This window comes from Pristiophorus japonicus, chromosome 13 (assembly GCF_044704955.1).
Source record: "Pristiophorus japonicus isolate sPriJap1 chromosome 13, sPriJap1.hap1, whole genome shotgun sequence".
Lineage (NCBI taxonomy): Eukaryota > Metazoa > Chordata > Chondrichthyes > Pristiophoridae > Pristiophorus > Pristiophorus japonicus.
The window spans coordinates 109218224-109236972 of record NC_091989.1 but is presented as its reverse complement, the minus strand read 5'-3'; the positions used below and the strand labels follow the sequence as shown (position 1 = coordinate 109236972).

The window sequence follows — 18749 nt, the reverse complement described above, 5'->3', positions numbered from 1 at the left end:
TCTAAATTCTCAGCACCGAATTAGTGCTGCTGTTGTGGGCAGTATGCCTGGCATCGGGTTTTATATCTCAAATAAGTGAAACACAAGACAAGCCACTCACTAAACAAATTGACAGAGCGGAAAAGGATCTCAATTGCTTCCGTTACAATCTCCTGCCTTCCCCTCACTGTGTGAGGGACCCAGGATCTCATGGGATCTCTTGTCTTCTCCTCACTGTGTGAGGGACACGGGATCTCCAGCTTTCCCCTCACTGTGTGAGGGACATGGGATCTCCTGTCTTCCCCTCACTGTGTGAGGGACCCAGGATCTCATGGGATCTCTTGTCTTCCCCTCACTGTGTGAGGGACATGGCATCTCCAGCCTTCCCCTCACTGTGAGGGACATGGGATCTCCAGCCTTCCCCTCACTGTGAGGGACACAGGATCTCATGGGATCTCCAGCCTTCTCCTCACTATGTGAGGGACATGGGATCTCCAGCCTTCCCCTCACTATGTGAGGGACATGGGATCTCCAGCCTTCTCCTCATTGTATGAGGGACACGGGATCTCTTGTCTTCCCCTCACTGTGTGAGGGACATGGGATCTCCAGCCTTCCCCTCACTGTGAGTGACACAGGATCTCATGGGATCTCCAGCCTTCCCCTCACTGTGTGAGGGACACGGGATCATTTGTCTTCCCCTCACTGTGTGAGGGATATGGGATCTCCTGTCTTCCCCTCACTGTGGCAAAGACTGAGGTGGTCATTCCTGCAGAATGTTGGAACGCAAGGTGACGTGGGAGATCACACTAACACAGTGTTACACCCGACAGTCCCAGAATGTTCATAAGAATTAGCTGCAACTTAGCAGATTTGTGAAATATTTTATATTCCCCTAATTGCATAATCTCCTTCCATGGAGAGGGAGGCTAGGGGAGCAAATAAGATTGGAGTATTGAGCGGGGGCTGACATGAAACTGAGAGCGAGGGGGCTGGTGGTGGGAAGTGAACTCTGAGCTTTGAAGCTGGTGCCAGTGACATTTCCTTCTCAGTCCAGGATCATTGCAGCTCCAGGTAGGTTACGCTGGGGGGTGGGAAATAAGACAAGTAAAAATCAACCCATTTAAACTTGGACCAGCATCACCAATGGGTTCATGGATCATCCTGTGCCATGAGGTCCTGGACTTCAGCCGCTTGGCGTTACACATCATTCCAATATGGCTTTTAAAAAATTCATTCATGGGATGTGGGCATTGCTGGCAAAGCCAGCATTTATTGCCCATCCCTAATTGGCCTTGTGAGCTGCATTCTTGAACCACTGCAGTTCTTGTGGTGAAGGTATTCCCACAGTGCTGTTAGCGAGGGAGTTCCAGGATGTTGACCCAGCAATGATTAAAATACTTCCAACTCAGGATGGTGTGTAACTTGGAGGGGAACTTGCAGGTGATAGTATTCCCATGCGTCTGCTGCCCTTATCCTTCTAGGTGGCAGAGGTCGCGGGTTTGGGAGGTGTTGCCGAAGAAGCCTTGGCGAGTAGATGGCACACACTGCAGCTAAGGTGCGCTGGTGATGGAGGGAGTGGACGTTTAAAGTGGTGGATGGGGTGCCAATCAAGCTGCTTTGTCCTGGATGGCGTTGAGCTTCTTGAGGGTTGTTGGAGCTGCACTCATCCAGGCAAGTGGGGAGTATTCCATCACACTCCTGACTTGTGCCTTGAAGATGGTGGAAAGGCTTTAGGGAGTCAAGAAGTGAGACACTCGCCACAGAATACTCAGCCTCTGACCTGCTCTTGTTGCCACAGTATTTATGTGGCTAGTCCAGTTAAATTTCTGGTCAATGGCGACCCCCAGGATGTTGCCAAACTACCGAGGATGCAGAAGTAGGTACCAGGAATAGGCCAGGGTATTGTCCAGCTGTATCGGACTCTGGGCTGGAAGCCGGTGTGAGAACTGACGGGAGGATAGGTACAAACAAACAAACTTGAAGGTGCCATTGACGGGCCACAACCTCGGGATGAAGTTTTCTCAGGTGGATGTAAAAGATCCCACGCAGAGAGCAGGGCAATTCTCCAGGTGTCGTGACCAACATTTATACCTCAACCAACAGCACTAGATTATTTGGACATTATCACATTGCTGTTTGTGGGAGCTTGCGTGCGCAAATTGGCTGCTGCATTTCCTACATTACAACACTCCAAAAAGTTCTTTCATTGGGTGTAAAGCGCATTTGTATAAATGCAAGTCTTCCTTTTTTGAACACTTTCCACATAGGATTCCCAGTGTGGGATATCACCAAGGCTAAACATTGAGTCCATGAAGAAATAGGTGAAGCCAGAATAAGTGACATCAGACTTGTGTTTTTAAAGTCTGCAGATTGTCGGAAGAAGGAAAGGTAAAAGGGAGGCGTTCTGTCACTGGTGCCCTGGGGTGGAGAGGGTGGAGGGACGACAACACGATACGGCTGTTCATTTAAAGACAAAAATCGCTCGACAGAAATGAAGAACATTTAACAGCCGGCGAAGCAGCTGGCAGCAAGTCCCAGGGAGAGAGTTTTCCTTCAAGAGGCCAAGGCGGTGCAAGCTCACCTCAAGCTGTTCCTGGGAACTCAGCATGCTGGGCAAGCTGTGGAGGTGGAGGAGAGTGACATTTAACAGAGTCGTGTCTGTCCAGCAGGGGTCTGTGTCACACGGAGCTACTTGTGGATGGGGACTGGAAATCACGTCCAGCACTGCACAGCAGCGGAGTATGTTCCAGCTAAAGGAGCTGGTCCCAGCGCTGCACAGGTTGATAGCAATGAGGGCCCAGGCTGTAAACACCGAACAGAGGTTTGGTACCTCCCTAGGCAAACTGATATCCTGCAGCAAGCGAAACTAGTCTCACAATAGTCTGTCATCATCCAGACAAGCACAAGGAACTCTGCTTATGGGGCCGTTTGAATGGGATCTGAAGGCGGTAATGGTTCAGGGCAAACTGCGGGCAGTGCAGCAGCGCCATCTGCTGGCAGTGAAGTGCCAAGCCCTCAGGATGGGTGGATTGGCGGAAGTGAAACTGGATTGGAAAGAGAATCGGAGGGTCAGAGTTCACTGTCACCCCTCGGGGAGGGTGGGGTCAGTCACCCTTCGGGGAGGGTCAGAGTTCACTGTCACCCCTCGGGGAGGGTCAGAGTACACTATCACCCCTCGGGAGGGTGGGGGTCACTGTCAACCCTCGGAGAGGGTGGGGGTCACTGTCACCCCTCGGGGAGGGTGGGGTCACTGTCATCCCTCGGGGAGCGTCAGAGTTCACTCACCCCTTGGGGAGGGTCAGAGTTCACTCACCCCTCGGGGAGGGTCTACAGCACTCACTATATCTGCTGACAATCCGAGGATTCCATTAACAAAAAGTGAAAGGCGCATGCAGAAATGGCGTTGCTAAAATTTGCTCTGTAGTGCGCAGACCATCGGCCAAAGCGTAAACACTGAGCGCTGCCAATGGGTGGTGGTGTTTGGTGTGGAGCTTGGTCCCAGTGACCTTGTGTGGGAGCAGCGGGGGACCAGACAGGATGGAATTACCTCCCGGTATCTGGTAACCAGACTAAAGGCAGGGCTGTTCCCTTCCCTCGCCTCGAGACTCTCGTGTCAGAAATATCACAACTGGCCGCACCGTACCATCCGTACAGAAACCACGGCGTGAAGTTAAATGTTCATTCGGGGATTACATTAAACGGACCAAAACACAGTACACTAATGTGTAGTTGGAGATGCCAGTTTTCCCTGTGCCAGACGCACACCTAGATGGCCAGAGAGGGCGGAGGTGACTGCAACAATCCGCAGTAGGGTCCAGACCTGTGTCACGTCAGCTGATCACATTGGCCTGGCTGCAGTTGGCTTTATATATAACACCTTTAGAGAGAGGACACGCACTAACACAATGTCAGCAATGGGACACACACTAACACTGAAGGTGTCATTGCCAGGTAGCCATGCTCATTGAAAGGCAAAAAAAACGACAGATTCATTGAAAGTTATACAAAGGATTATGCAAAAACATAAAGAACATCAAACACTCATTCACGGACTGGTCACAAACTAAGTTGTGCTAGGCATTTAGAAAAAAGAGAAAACACCTCAAGAATGGCACTAGTCCAAGGCAGTGAGGAATATCTATGTCGTTTCGCTCTCCACTGTTCTGGGAGTCCGCAGCAAGGTCTCAGCCTTCTGGAGTAGAGCATGGACATAACCAGCGTCGATCATTGCCCATGGCACCTTCTTCTAAATAATTTCTATAGACAAATCGTGGCTTCGGGCCTAGGTCTGGTCGGGTGTCATCCTTATCTGTGCACCTGAAAACAAACTACCATCGTTCTCACACAGATAACACTTTCCCCGAGTGGTTTCTGCTGTCCCCTGAAGTCAAGGTTCCTCCTCGCCGGTCGATACTGAGAGACGCATGGCCACGGCCAGGTGATCAGTCAGGCCGGCCAACTGCGTGACGAAGTTGAACTCTTCCACCTCCTGCACAGAAACAGACCACAGGGGTTGGTGATACATCGGTCAACAAATGTCGCGCCCCTGTAGCTGCTACCTGACTCACTGCACTATACTCATACAATACTTTACTGCTTGATGGCTCAGTTGTGTTTTTCGGTCATCTCCTTCAGCTTATATGTTTTAGAACTCTCTCACCACTGTTGCCTCGGGTCCCCAGGGTGTCGTGAGTATCTTCACTCACACTGAAATCACTGGTCCCAATATTACTCACCCTGAAATCACTGGCCCTGAAATTACTGACCCGGAAATCACTGGCCCTGATATCGCTGACCCCAAAACCACTGCCCCGATATCACCTGCCCTGAAACCAGTGGCCTCGAAATCACTGACCCGGAAATCACTGGCCCCGATATCACTGACCCTGAAATCACTGGCCCCGAAATCATTGGCCTTGATATCAGTGGCCCCAATATCACTGGCCCCGCCCTGCTATCACTGGCCCTGCTACGAAATCACTGGCCCCAATATCACAAGCGCTGAAAACACTGGCCGTGAAATCACTGGCCCCGATATCACTGGCCCTGAAATTACTGGCCTTGAAATCACTGGCCGCGATATCACTGGCCCTGAAATCACTGGCTCTGAAATCACTGGCCCCGAAATCACTGACCCTGAAATCACTGAGTCTGAAACCACTGGACCCGAAAGCACTGGCCCCAGAATTAGTGGCCCTGAAGTCACTGACCCTGAAATCACTGGCCCCGATATTACTGACCATGAAATCACTGCTCCTGAAATCACTAGCCCTGAAATCACTGACTCTGAAATCACTGACTCTGAAATCACTGGCCCTGAAATCACTGGCCCTGATATTACTGACCCTGAAATCATTGGCCCCGAAATCACTGACTCTGAAATCACAGGCCCTGAAATCACTGGCCCTGAAATCACTGGCCCTGAAATCTCTGGCCCCTATATCACTGGCCCTGATATTACAGGCCCTGAAATCACTGACCCTAAAATAACTGGCCGTGAAATCACCAGCCCCGATATCACTGGCCTTGAAATCACTGGCCCTGAAATCACTGACCATGAAATCACTAGCCCCGATATCACTGGCCTTGAAATCACCGGCCCTGAAATCACTGACCCTGAAATCACTGGCCCTGAAATCATGAGCCACGATATCACTGGCCTTGAAATCACTGGCCCTGATGTCACTGGCCCCAAAATTACTGACCCTGAAATCACTGACTCCGAAATCACTGGCCCCGATAGCCCTGAAATCACTGACGCTGAAATCACTGGCCCTGAAATCACTTACCCCGATATTACTGGCCCCAAAAGCACTAGCCCCGAAATTACTGGCCCTAAAATTACTGACCCCGATATCACTGGCCCTGAAATCTCTGGCCCTGAAATCACTGGCCACGAAATCACAGGCCCTGAAATCACTGGCCCCAATATCACTGGCCCTGAAATCACTGGCCCTGATATCACGGACCCTGAAATCACTGGCCCTGAAATGATTAACTCCGAAATCACTGGCCCCGAAATCACTGGCCCCGATATCACTGGCCCTGAAATCACTGTCCCGATATTACTGACCCTGAAATCACTGGCCCTGAAATCACAGACTCTGAAATCACTGGCCCCGATATCACTGGCCTCGATATCACTGACCCTGAAATCACTGGTCCTGAAAGCACTGGCCCCGAAATTACTGGCCCTGAAATCACTGGCCCAGAAATCTCTGGCCCCGATATCACTAACCCTGATATTACTGGCCCTGATGTTACTGGCCCTGAAATCACTAGCCCCGATATCACTGGCCTTGAAATCACTGGCCCGGAAATCACTGACCCTGAAATCACTGACCCTGAAATTAGTGACCCTGAAATCACTAGCCCCGATATAACTGGCCTTGAAATCACTGTCCCTGAAATCACTGACCCTGAAATCACGATCCCCGATATCACTGGCCTTGAAACCACTGGCCGCGATATCAGTGGCCCTGAAATGACTGGCCTCGTTATTACTGGCCCTGAAATCACTGACCCTGAAATCACTGGCCTTGAAATCACTGGCCCTGAAATCACTGACCCTGAAGTCACTCTCCCCGAAATTACTGACCCTGAAATCACTGGCCCCGAAATCACTGGTCCCGAAATCACTGACTCTGAAATCAGACGCCCCGATATCATTGACCCTGAAATCACTGGCCCTGAAACCACAGGCCCCGATATTACTGACCCTGAAATTACTGACTCAGAAATCACTGGCCCTGAAATCACTGTCCCCGATATTACTGACCCTGAAATCACGGGCCTCGAAATTACTGGCCCCGATATCACTGGCCCTGATATCAAGGACCCTGAAATCACTGGCCCTGATAGCACTGGCCCCGGAATTACTGGCCCTGAAATCACTGGCCCTGACATCTCTGCCCCGATAACACTGGCCCTGAAATCACTGGCCCTGAAATCACTAGCTCCGATATCAATGGCCTTGAAATCACTGTCCCTGAAATCAGTGTCCCTGAAATCACTGACCCTGAAATCACTGGCACTGAAATCACTGGCCTCGATATTACTTGCCCTGAAATCTCTGGCCACGATATCACTAGCCCTGACATTACTGACCCTGATATTACTGGCCCTGAAATCACTGACCCTGAAATAACAGGCCCTGAAATCACTAGCCCCGATATCACTGGCCTTGCAATCACTGGCCCCGATATTACTGACCCTGAAATCACTGGCCCCGATATCACTGGCCCCGATATCACTGACCCTGAAATCACAGACTCTGAAATCACTGGCCACGATATTACTGGCCCTGATATTATTGACCCTGAAATCACTGACCCTGAAATAACAGACCCTGAAATCACTAGCCCCGATATCACTGGCCTTGCAATCACTGGCCCCGATATTACTGACCCTGAAATCACTGGCCCCGATATCACTGGCCCCGATATCACTGACCCTGAAATCACTGGCACTGAAATCACTGGCCCTGAAAGCACTGGCCCCGAAATTACTGGCCCTGAAATCACTGGCCCAGAAATCTCTGGCCCCGATATCACTAGCACTGATATTACGGCCCTGATATTACTGACCCTGAAATCACTGGCCCTGAAATCACTGGCCTCGATATTACTGGCCCTGAAATCACTGACCCTGAAATCACTGGCCTTGAAATCTCTGTCCCCGATATCACTGGCCCTGAAGTCACTGCCCCTGAAGTCACTGACCCTGAAATCACTGACTCCGAAATCACTGGCCCCGATATCACTGACCCTGAAATCACTGGCCCCGAAATCACTGGCCCCGATATGACTGATCCTGAGATCACTGGCCTTGAAATCACTGTCCCCGATAGCACTGAAATCACTGGCCCCTATATTACTGGCCCCGATATTACTGGCCCCGATATCACTGACCCTGAAATAACTGGTCCTGAAAGCACTGGCCGCGAAATTACTGGCCCTGAAATCACTGGCCCAGAAATCTCTGGCCCCGATATCACTAACCCTGATATTACTGGCCCTGATGTTACTGACCCTGAAATAACTGGCCCTGAAATCACTAGCCCCGATATCACTGGCCTTGAAATCACTGGCCCGGAAATCACTGACCCTGAAATCACTGACCCTGAAATCAGTGACCCTGAAATCACTAGCCCCGATATCACTGGCCTTGAAATCACTGTCCCTGAAATCACTGACCCTGAAATCACTAGCCCCGATATCACTGGCCTTGAAACCACTGGCCGCGATATCAGTGGCCCTGAAATGACTGGCCTCGTTATTACTGGCCCTGAAATCACTGACCCTGAAATCACTGGCCTTGAAATCGCTGGCCCTGAAATCACTGACCCTGAAGTCACTGGCCCCGAAATTACTGGCCCTGAAATCACTGGCCCTGATATCGCTGCCCCGATAACACTGGCCCTGAAATCACTAGCCCCGATATCACTAGCCCTGAAATCACTGGCCCTGAAATCACTAGCCCCGATATCAATGGCCTTGAAATCACTGTCCCTGAAATCAGTGTCCCTGAAATCACTGACCCTGAAATCACTGGCCCTGAAATCACTGGCCTCGATATTACGTGCCCTGAAATCTCTGGCCACGATATCACTAGCCCTGATATTACTGACCCTGATATTACTGGCCTTGCAATCACTGGCCCCGATATTACTGACCCTGAAATCACTGGCCCCGATATCACTGACGCTGAAATCACTGACCCTGAAATCACTGGCACTGAAATCACTGGCCCTGAAAGCACTGGCCCCGAAATTACTGGCCCTGAAATCACTGGCCCAGAAATCTCTGGCCCCGATATCACTAGCACTGATATTACTGGCCCTGATATTACTGACCCTGAAATCACTGGCCCTGAAATCACTGGCCTCGATATTACTGGCCCTGAAATCACTGACCCTGAAATCACTGGCCTTGAAATCACTGTCCCCGATATCACTGGCCCTGAAATCACTGACTCTGAAATCACTGGCCCTGAAATCACTGGCCCTGAAATTGCTGACTCTGAAATCACTGGCCCGATATCACTGACCCTGAAATCACTGGCCCTGATATTACCGACCCTGAAATCACTGACTCTGAAATTACTGACTGTGAAATCACTGGCCCCGAAATCACTGGCCCTGAAATCACTGGTCCCGAAATCACTGACCCTGAAATCTCTGGTCTTGAAATCACTGGCCCCGATAGGACTGAAATCACTGGCCCCGATATTACTGGCCCCGATATTACTGGCCCCGAAAGCACTGGCCCCGAAATTACTGGCCCTGAAATCACTGGACCTGAAAACTCTGGCCTCTATATCACTGGCCCTGAAATCACTGGCCCTGAAATCACTGGCCCCGATATCACTGGCCCGATATCACTGGCTCCAAAATCACTGGCCCGGATATTACTGAACCTGAAATAACAGGCCCTGAAATCACTAGCCCTGAAATTACTGACTCAGAAATCACTGGCCCTGAAATCACTGGCCCCGATATTACTGACCCTGAAATCACTGGCCCTGAAATCACAGGACCCGATATTATTGACCCTGAAATCACTGACTCTGAAATCACTGGCCCTGAAATCACTGGCCCTGAAAGCACTGGCCCCGAAATTACTGGCCCTGAAATCACTGGCCCTGAAATTGCTGACTCTGAAATCACTGGCCCGATATCACTGACCCTGAAATCATTGGCCCCGATATTACCGACCCTTAAATCACTGACTCTGAAATTACTGACTGTGAAATCACTGGCCCCGAAATCACTGGCCCTGAAATCACTGGTCCCGAAATCACTGACCCTGAAATCTCTGGTCTTGAAATCACTGGCCCCGATAGGACTGAAATCACTGGCCCCGATATTACTGGCCCCGATATTACTGGCACCGAAATTAGTGGCCCTGAAATCACTGGCCCTGAAATCACTGGCCCCGATATCACTGGCACCGAAAGCACTGGCCCCGAAATTACTGGCCCTGAAATCACTGGCCCTGAAAACTCTGGCCCTGAAATCACTGGCCCCGATATCACTGGCCCGATATCACTGGCTCCAAAATCACTGGCCCCGATATTACTGAACCTGAAATAACTGGCCCTGAAATCATTAGCCCTGAAATTACTGACTCAGAAATCACTGGCCCTGAAATCACTGGCCCCGATATTACTGACCCTGAAATCACTGGCCCTAAAATCACAGGCCCCGATATTATTGACCCTGAAATCACTGACTCTGAAATCACTGGCCCTGAAATCACTGGCCCTGAAAGCACTGGCCCCGAAATTACTGGCCCTGAAATCACTGGTCCTGAAATCTCTGCCCCTATATCACTGGCCCCGATATCACTGGCCCTGATATTACTGACCCTGAAATCACTGACCCTGAAATAACTGGCCCTGAAATCACTGGCCCCGATATCACTGACCCAGAAATCACTGGCCCAGATATTATTGACCCTGAAATCACTGGCCCTGAAAGCACTGGCCCCGAAATTACTGGCCCTGAAATCACTGGCCCTGAAATTGCTGACTCTGAAATCACTGGCCCGATATCACTGACCCTGAAATAATTGGCCCCGATATTACCGACCCTGAAATCACTGACTCTGAAATTACTGACTGTGAAATCACTGGCCCCGAAATCACTGGCCCTGAAATCACTGGTCCCGAAATCACTGACCCTGAAATCTCTGGTCTTGAAATCACTGGCCCCGATAGGACTGAAATCACTGGCCCCGATATTACTGGCCCCGATATTACTGGCCCCGAAAGCACTGGCCCCGAAATTACTGGCCCTGAAAACTCTGGCCCTGAAATCACTGGCCCCGATATCACTGGCCCGATATCACTGGCTCCAAAATCACTGGCCCCGATATTACTGAACCTGAAATAACTGGCCCTGAAATCATTAGCCCTGAAATTACTGACTCAGAAATCACTGGCCCTGAAATCACTGGCCCCGATATTACTGATCCTGAAATCACTGGCCCTGAAATCACAGGCCCCGATATTATTGACCCTGAAATCACTGACTCTGAAATCACTGGCCCTGAAATCACTGGCCCTGAAAGCACTGGCCCCGAAATTACTGGCCCTGAAATCACTGGTCCTGAAATCTCTGCCCCTATATAACTGGCCCCGATATCACTGGCCCTGATATTACTGACCCTGAAATCACTGACCCTGAAATAACTGGCCCTGAAATCACTGGCCCCGATATCACTGACCCAGAAATCACTGGCCCAGATATTATTGACCCTGAAATCACTGGCCCTGAAATCACTAGCCCTGAAATTACTGACTCAGAAATCACTGGCACTGAAATCACTGGCCCCGATATTACTGACCCTGAAATCACTGGCCCTGAAATCACTGACCCTGAAATCACTGGTCCTGAAAGCACTGGCCCTGAAATTACTGGCCCTGAAATCACTGGCCCTGAAATCTCTGCCCCTATATCACTGGCCCCGATATCACTGGCCCTGATATTACTGGCCCTGAAATCACTGACCCTGAAATAACTGGCCCTGAAATCACTCGCCCCGATATCACTGGCCTTGAAATCACTGGCCCTGAAATCACTGACCCTGAAATCACTGGCCCTGAAATCACTGGCCTTGATATTACTGGCCCTGAAATCACTGACCCTGAAATCACTGACCTTGAAATCACTAGCCCCGATATCACTGGCCCTGAAGTCACTGGCCCTGAAGTCACTGACTCTGAAATCACTGACTCCGAAATCACTGCCCCGATATCACTGACCCTGAAATCACTGCCCCCGAAATCACTGGCCCCGACATTACTTATCCTGAAATCATTGACTCTGAAATCACTGGCCCTGAAATCACAGGCCCTGAAATTACTGACTCCGAAATCACTGGCCCGATTTCACTGAACCTGAAATCACTGGCCCCGATATTACTGACCCCGAAAGCACTGGCCCCTGAAATTACTGACTCCGATATCACTGGCCCGGAAATCTCTGGTCCCTATATCAATGGCCCTGAAATCACTGATCCTGAAATCTCTAGCCCTGAAATCAATAGCCCCGATATCACTGGCCTGAAATCACTGGCCCTGATATCACTGGCCCTGAAATCACTAGCCCTGAAATCACTAACTCCGAAATCACTGGCCTCAAAATCACTGGCCCTGAAATCACTGGCCCTGAAATCACTGGACCCGATATTACTGGCCCTGAAAGCACTGGCACCGAAATTACTGGCCCTGAAATTACTGACCCCGATATCACTGGCCCTGAAATCTCTTGCCCCTATATCACTGGCCCTGGAATCACTGGCCCCGATATCACTGGCCCTGAAATCACTGGCCCCGATATCACAGGCCCTGAAATCACTGACCCTGAAATCACTGGCCCTGAAATCACTGGCCCAGATATTACTGACCCTGAAATCACTGGCCCTGATATCACTGACCCTGAAATCACTGGCCCTGAAATCACTGGACCCGATATTACTGACCCTGAAATCACTGGGCCTGAAATTACTGGCCGTGAAATCACCAGCCCCGATATCACTGGCCTTGAAATCACTGGCCCTGAAATCACTGACCATGAAATCACTAGCCCCGATATCACTGGCCTTGAAATCACCGGCCCTGAAATCACTGACCCTGAAATCACTGGCCCTGAAATCATGAGCCACGATACCACTGGCCTTGAAATCACTGGCCCTGATGTCACTGGCACCAAAATTACTGACCCTGAAATCACTGACTCCGAAATCACTGGCCCCGATAGCCCTGAAATCACTGACGCTGAAATCACTGGCCCTGAAATCACTTACCCCGATATTACTGGCCCCAAAAGCACTAGCCCCGAAATTACTGGCCCTAAAATTACTGACCCCGATATCACTGGCCCTGAAATCACTGGCCACGAAATCACAGGCCCTGAAATCACTGGCCCCAATATCACTGGCCCTGAAATCACTGGCCCTGATATCACGGACCCTGAAATCACTGGCCCTGAAATGATTAACTCCGAAATCACTGGCCCCGAAATCACTGGCCCCGATATCACTGGCCCTGAAATCACTGTCCCGATATTACTGACCCTGAAATCACTGGCCCTGAAATCACAGACTCTGAAATCACTGGCCCCGATATCACTGGCCTCGATATCACTGACCCTGAAATCACTGGTCCTGAAAGCACTGGCCCCGAAATTACTGGCCCTGAAATCACTGGCCCAGAAATCTCTGGCCCCGATATCACTAACCCTGATATTACTGGCCCTGATGTTACTGGCCCTGAAATAACTGGCCCTGAAATCACTAGCCCCGATATCACTGGCCTTGAAATCACTGGCCCGGAAATCACTGACCCTGAAATCACTGACCCTGAAATTAGTGACCCTGAAATCACTAGCCCCGATATAACTGGCCTTGAAATCACTGTCCCTGAAATCACTGACCCTGAAATCACGATCCCCGATATCACTGGCCTTGAAACCACTGGCCGCGATATCAGTGGCCCTGAAATGACTGGCCTCGTTATTACTGGCCCTGAAATCACTGACCCTGAATTCACTGGCCTTGAAATCACTGGCCCTGAAATCACTGACCCTGAAGTCACTCTCCCCGAAATTACTGACCCTGAAATCACTGGCCCCGAAATCACTGGTCCCGAAATCACTGACTCTGAAATCAGACGCCCCGATATCATTGACCCTGAAATCACTGGCCCTGAAACCACAGGCCCCGATATTACTGACCCTGAAATTACTGACTCAGAAATCACTGGCCCTGAAATCACTGTCCCCGATATTACTGACCTTGAAATCACGGGCCCCGAAATTACTGGCCCCGATATCACTGGCCCTGATATCAAGGACCCTGAAATCACTGGCCCTGATAGCACTGGCCCCGGAATTACTGGCCCTGAAATCACTGGCCCTGATATCTCTGCCCCGATAACACTGGCCCTGAAATCACTGGCCCTGAAATCACTAGCTCCGATATCAATGGCCTTGAAATCACTGTCCCTGAAATCAGTGTCCCTGAAATCACTGACCCTGAAATCACTGGCACTGAAATCACTGGCCTCGATATTACTTGCTCTGAAATCTCTGGCCACGATATCACTAGCCCTGACATTACTGACCCTGATATTACTGGCCCTGAAATCACTGACCCTGAAATAACAGGCCCTGAAATCACTAGCCCCGATATCACTGGCCTTGCAATCACTGGCCCCGATATTACTGACCCTGAAATCACTGGCCCCGATATCACTGGCCCCGATATCACTGACCCTGAAATCACAGACTCTGAAATCACTGGCCACGATATTACTGGCCCTGATATTATTGACCCTGAAATCACTGACCCTGAAATAACAGACCCTGAAATCACTAGCCCCGATATCACTGGCCTTGCAATCACTGGCCCCGATATTACTGACCCTGAAATCACTGGCCCCGATATCACTGGCCCCGATATCACTGACCCTGAAATCACTGGCACTGAAATCACTGGCCCTGAAAGCACTGGCCCCGAAATTACTGGCCCTGAAATCACTGGCCCAGAAATCTCTGGCCCCGATATCACTAGCACTGATATTACTGGCCCTGATATTACTGACCCTGAAATCACTGGCCCTGAAATCACTGGCCTCGATATTACTGGCCCTGAAATCACTGACCCTGAAATCACTGGCATTGAAATCTCTGTCCCCGATATCACTGGCCCTGAAGTCACTGCCCCTGAAGTCACTGACCCTGAAATCACTGACTCCGAAATCACTGGCCCCGATATCACTGACCCTGAAATCACTGGCACTGAAATCACTGGCCTCGATATTACTTGCTCTGAAATCTCTGGCCACGATATCACTAGCCCTGACATTACTGACCCTGATATTACTGGCCCTGAAATCACTGACCCTGAAATAACAGGCCCTGAAATCACTAGCCCCGATATCACTGGCCTTGCAATCACTGGCCCCGATATCACTGACCCTGAAATCACAGACTCTGAAATCACTGGCCACGATATTACTGGCCCTGATATTATTGACCCTGAAATCACTGACCCTGAAATAACAGACCCTGAAATCACTAGCCCCGATATCACTGGCCTTGCAATCACTGGCCCCGATATTACTGACCCTGAAATCACTGGCCCCGATATCACTGGCCCCGATATCACTGACCCTGAAATCACTGGCACTGAAATCACTGGCCCTGAAAGCACTGGCCCCGAAATTACTGGCCCTGAAATCACTGGCCCAGAAATCTCTGGCCCCGATATCACTAGCACTGATATTACTGGCCCTGATATTACTGACCCTGAAATCACTGGCCCTGAAATCACTGGCCTCGATATTACTGGCCCTGAAATCACTGACCCTGAAATCACTGGCCTTGAAATCTCTGTCCCCGATATCACTGGCCCTGAAGTCATGCCCCTGAAGTCACTGACCCTGAAATCACTGACTCCGAAATCACTGGCCCCGATATCACTGACCCTGAAATCACTGGCCCCGAAATCACTGGCCCCGATATGACTGATCCTGAGATCACTGGCCTTGAAATCACTGTCCCCGATAGCACTGAAATCACTGGCCCCTATATTACTGGCCCCGATATTACTGGCCCCGATATCACTGACCCTGAAATAACTGGTCCTGAAAGCACTGGCCCCGAAATTACTGGCCCTGAAATCACTGGCCCAGAAATCTCTGGCCCCGATATCACTAACCCTGATATTACTGGCCCTGATGTTACTGACCCTGAAATAACTGGCCCTGAAATCACTAGCCCCGATATCACTGGCCTTGAAATCACTGGCCCGGAAATCACTGACCCTGAAATCACTGACCCTGAAATCAGTGACCCTGAAATCACTAGCCCCGATATCACTGGCCTTGAAATCACTGTCCCTGAAATCACTGACCCTGAAATCACTAGCCCCGATATCACTGGCCTTGAAACCACTGGCCGCGATATCAGTGGCCCTGAAATGACTGGCCTCGTTATTACTGGCCCTGAAATCACTGACCCTGAAATCACTGGCCTTGAAATCGCTGGCCCTGAAATCACTGACCCTGAAGTCACTGGCCCCGAAATTACTGGCCCTGAAATCACTGGCCCTGATATCGCTGCCCCGATAACACTGGCCCTGAAATCACTAGCCCCAATATCACTAGCCCTGAAATCACTGGCCCTGAAATCACTAGCCCCGAAATCACTAGCCCCGATATCAATGGCCTTGAAATCACTGTCCCTGAAATCAGTGTCCCTGAAATCACTGACCCTGAAATCACTGGCCCTGAAATCACTGGCCTCGATATTACGTGCCCTGAAATCTCTGGCCACGATATCACTAGCCCTGATATTACTGACCCTGATATTACTGGCCTTGCAATCACTGGCCCCGATATTACTGACCCTGAAATCACTGGCCCCGATATCACTGGCGCCGATATCACTGACGCTGAAATCACTGACCCTGAAATCACTGGCACTGAAATCACTGGCCCTGAAAGCACTGGCCCCGAAATTACTGGCCCTGAAATCACTGGCCCAGAAATCTCTGGCCCCGATATCACTAGCACTGATATTACTGGCCCTGATATTACTGACCCTGAAATCACTGGCCCTGAAATCACTGGCCTCGATATTACTGGCCCTGAAATCACTGACCCTGAAATCACTGGCCTTGAAATCACTGTCCCCGATATCACTGGCCCTGAAATCACTGACTCTGAAATCACTGGCCCTGAAATCACTGGCCCTGAAATTGCTGACTCTGAAATCACTGGCCCGATATCACTGACCCTGAAATCACTGGCCCTGATATTACCGACCCTGAAATCACTGACTCTGAAATTACTGACTGTGAAATCACTGGCCCCGAAATCACTGGCCCTGAAATCACTGGTCCCGAAATCACTGACCCTGAAATCTCTGGTCTTGAAATCACTGGCCCCGATAGGACTGAAATCACTGGCCCCGATATTACTGGCCCCGAAAGCACTGGCCCCGAAATTACTGGCCCTGAAATCACTGGACCTGAAAACTCTGGCCTCTATATCACTGGCCCTGAAATCACTGGCCCTGAAATCACTGGCCCCGATATCACTGGCCCGATATCACTGGCTCCAAAATCACTGGCCCGGATATTACTGAACCTGAAATAACAGGCCCTGAAATCACTAGCCCTGAAATTACTGACTCAGAAATCACTGGCCCTGAAATCACTGGCCCCGATATTACTGACCCTGAAATCACTGGCCCTGAAATCACAGGACCCGATATTATTGACCCTGAAATCACTGACTCTGAAATCACTGGCACTGAAATCACTGGCCCTGAAAGCACTGGCCCCGAAATTACTGGCCCTGAAATCACTGGCCCTGAAATTGCTGACTCTGAAATCACTGGCCCGATATCACTGACCCTGAAATCATTGGCCCCGATATTACCGACCCTGAAATCACTGACTCTGAAATTACTGACTGTGAAATCACTGGCCCCGAAATCACTGACCCTGAAATCTCTGGTCTTGAAATCACTGGCCCCGATAGGACTGAAATCACTGGCCCCGATATCACTGGCCCCGATATTACTGGCCCCGAAAGCACTGGCCCCGAAATTACTGGCCCTGAAATCACTGGCCCCGATATCACTGGCCCGATATCACTGGCTCCAAAATTACTGGCCCCGATATTACTGAACCTGAAATAACTGGCCCTGAAATCATTAGCCCTGAAATTACTGACTCAGAAATCACTGGCCCTGAAATCACTGGCCCCGATATTACTGACCCTGAAATCACTGGCCCTGAAATCACAGGCCCCGATATTATTGACCCTGAAATCACTGACTCTGAAATCACTGGCCCTGAAATCACTGGCCCTGAAAGCACTGGCCCCGAAATTACTGGCCCTGAAATCACTGGTCCTGAAATCTCTGCCCCTATATCACTGGCCCCGATATCACTGGCCCTGATATTACTGACCCTGAAATCACTGACCCTGAAATAACTGGCCCTGAAATCACTGGCCCCGATATCACTGACCCATAAATCACTGGCCCAGATATTATTGACCCTGAAATCACTGGCCCTGAAAGCACTGGCCCCGAAATTACTGGCCCTGAAATCACTCGCCCTGAAATTGCTGACTCTGAAATCACTGGCCCGATATTACTGACCCTGAAATCATTGGCCCCGATATTACCGACCCTGAAATCACTGACTCTGAAATTACTGACTGTGAAATCACTGGCCCCGAAATCACTGGCCCTGAAATCACTGGTCCCGAAATCACTGACCCTGAAATCTCTGGTCTTGAAATCACTGGCCCCGATAGGACTGAAATCACTGGCCCCGATATTACTGGCCCCGATATTACTGGCCCCGAAAGCACTGGCCCCGAAATTACTGGCCCTGAAATCACTGGCCCTGAAAACTCTGGCCCTGAAATCACTGGCCCCGATATCACTGGCCCGATATCACTGGCTCCAAAATCACTGGCCCCGATATTACTGAACCTGAAATAACTGGCCCTGAAATCATTAGCCCTGAAATTACTGACTCAGAAATCACTGGCCCTGAAATCACTGGCCCCGATATTACTGATCCTGAAATCACTGGCCCTGAAATCACAGGCCCCGATATTATTGACCCTGAAATCACTGACTCTGAAATCACTGGCCCTGAAATCACTGGCCCTGAAAGCACTGGCCCCGAAATTACTGGCCCTGAAATCACTGGTCCTGAAATCTCTGCCCCTATATCACT

The 18749-nt window shown here is 50.4% G+C and overlaps 1 protein-coding gene across 2 annotated transcripts in view; it reads right to left on the bottom strand.

Moving 5' to 3' along the window:
- Nucleotides 1-4175: 4175 nt before the first annotated feature.
- Nucleotides 4176-18749, bottom strand: part of smpd3 (sphingomyelin phosphodiesterase 3) — a 694292-nt gene continuing 679718 nt past the window's right edge. For both annotated transcript variants that reach the window (XM_070896805.1, XM_070896804.1), the window contains exon 10: nucleotides 4176-4468. In XM_070896805.1, the coding sequence (XP_070752906.1) occupies nucleotides 4367-4468 (102 nt within the window). In that variant the 3' untranslated portion in view covers nucleotides 4176-4366. The remainder of the gene's footprint in view (nucleotides 4469-18749) is intronic.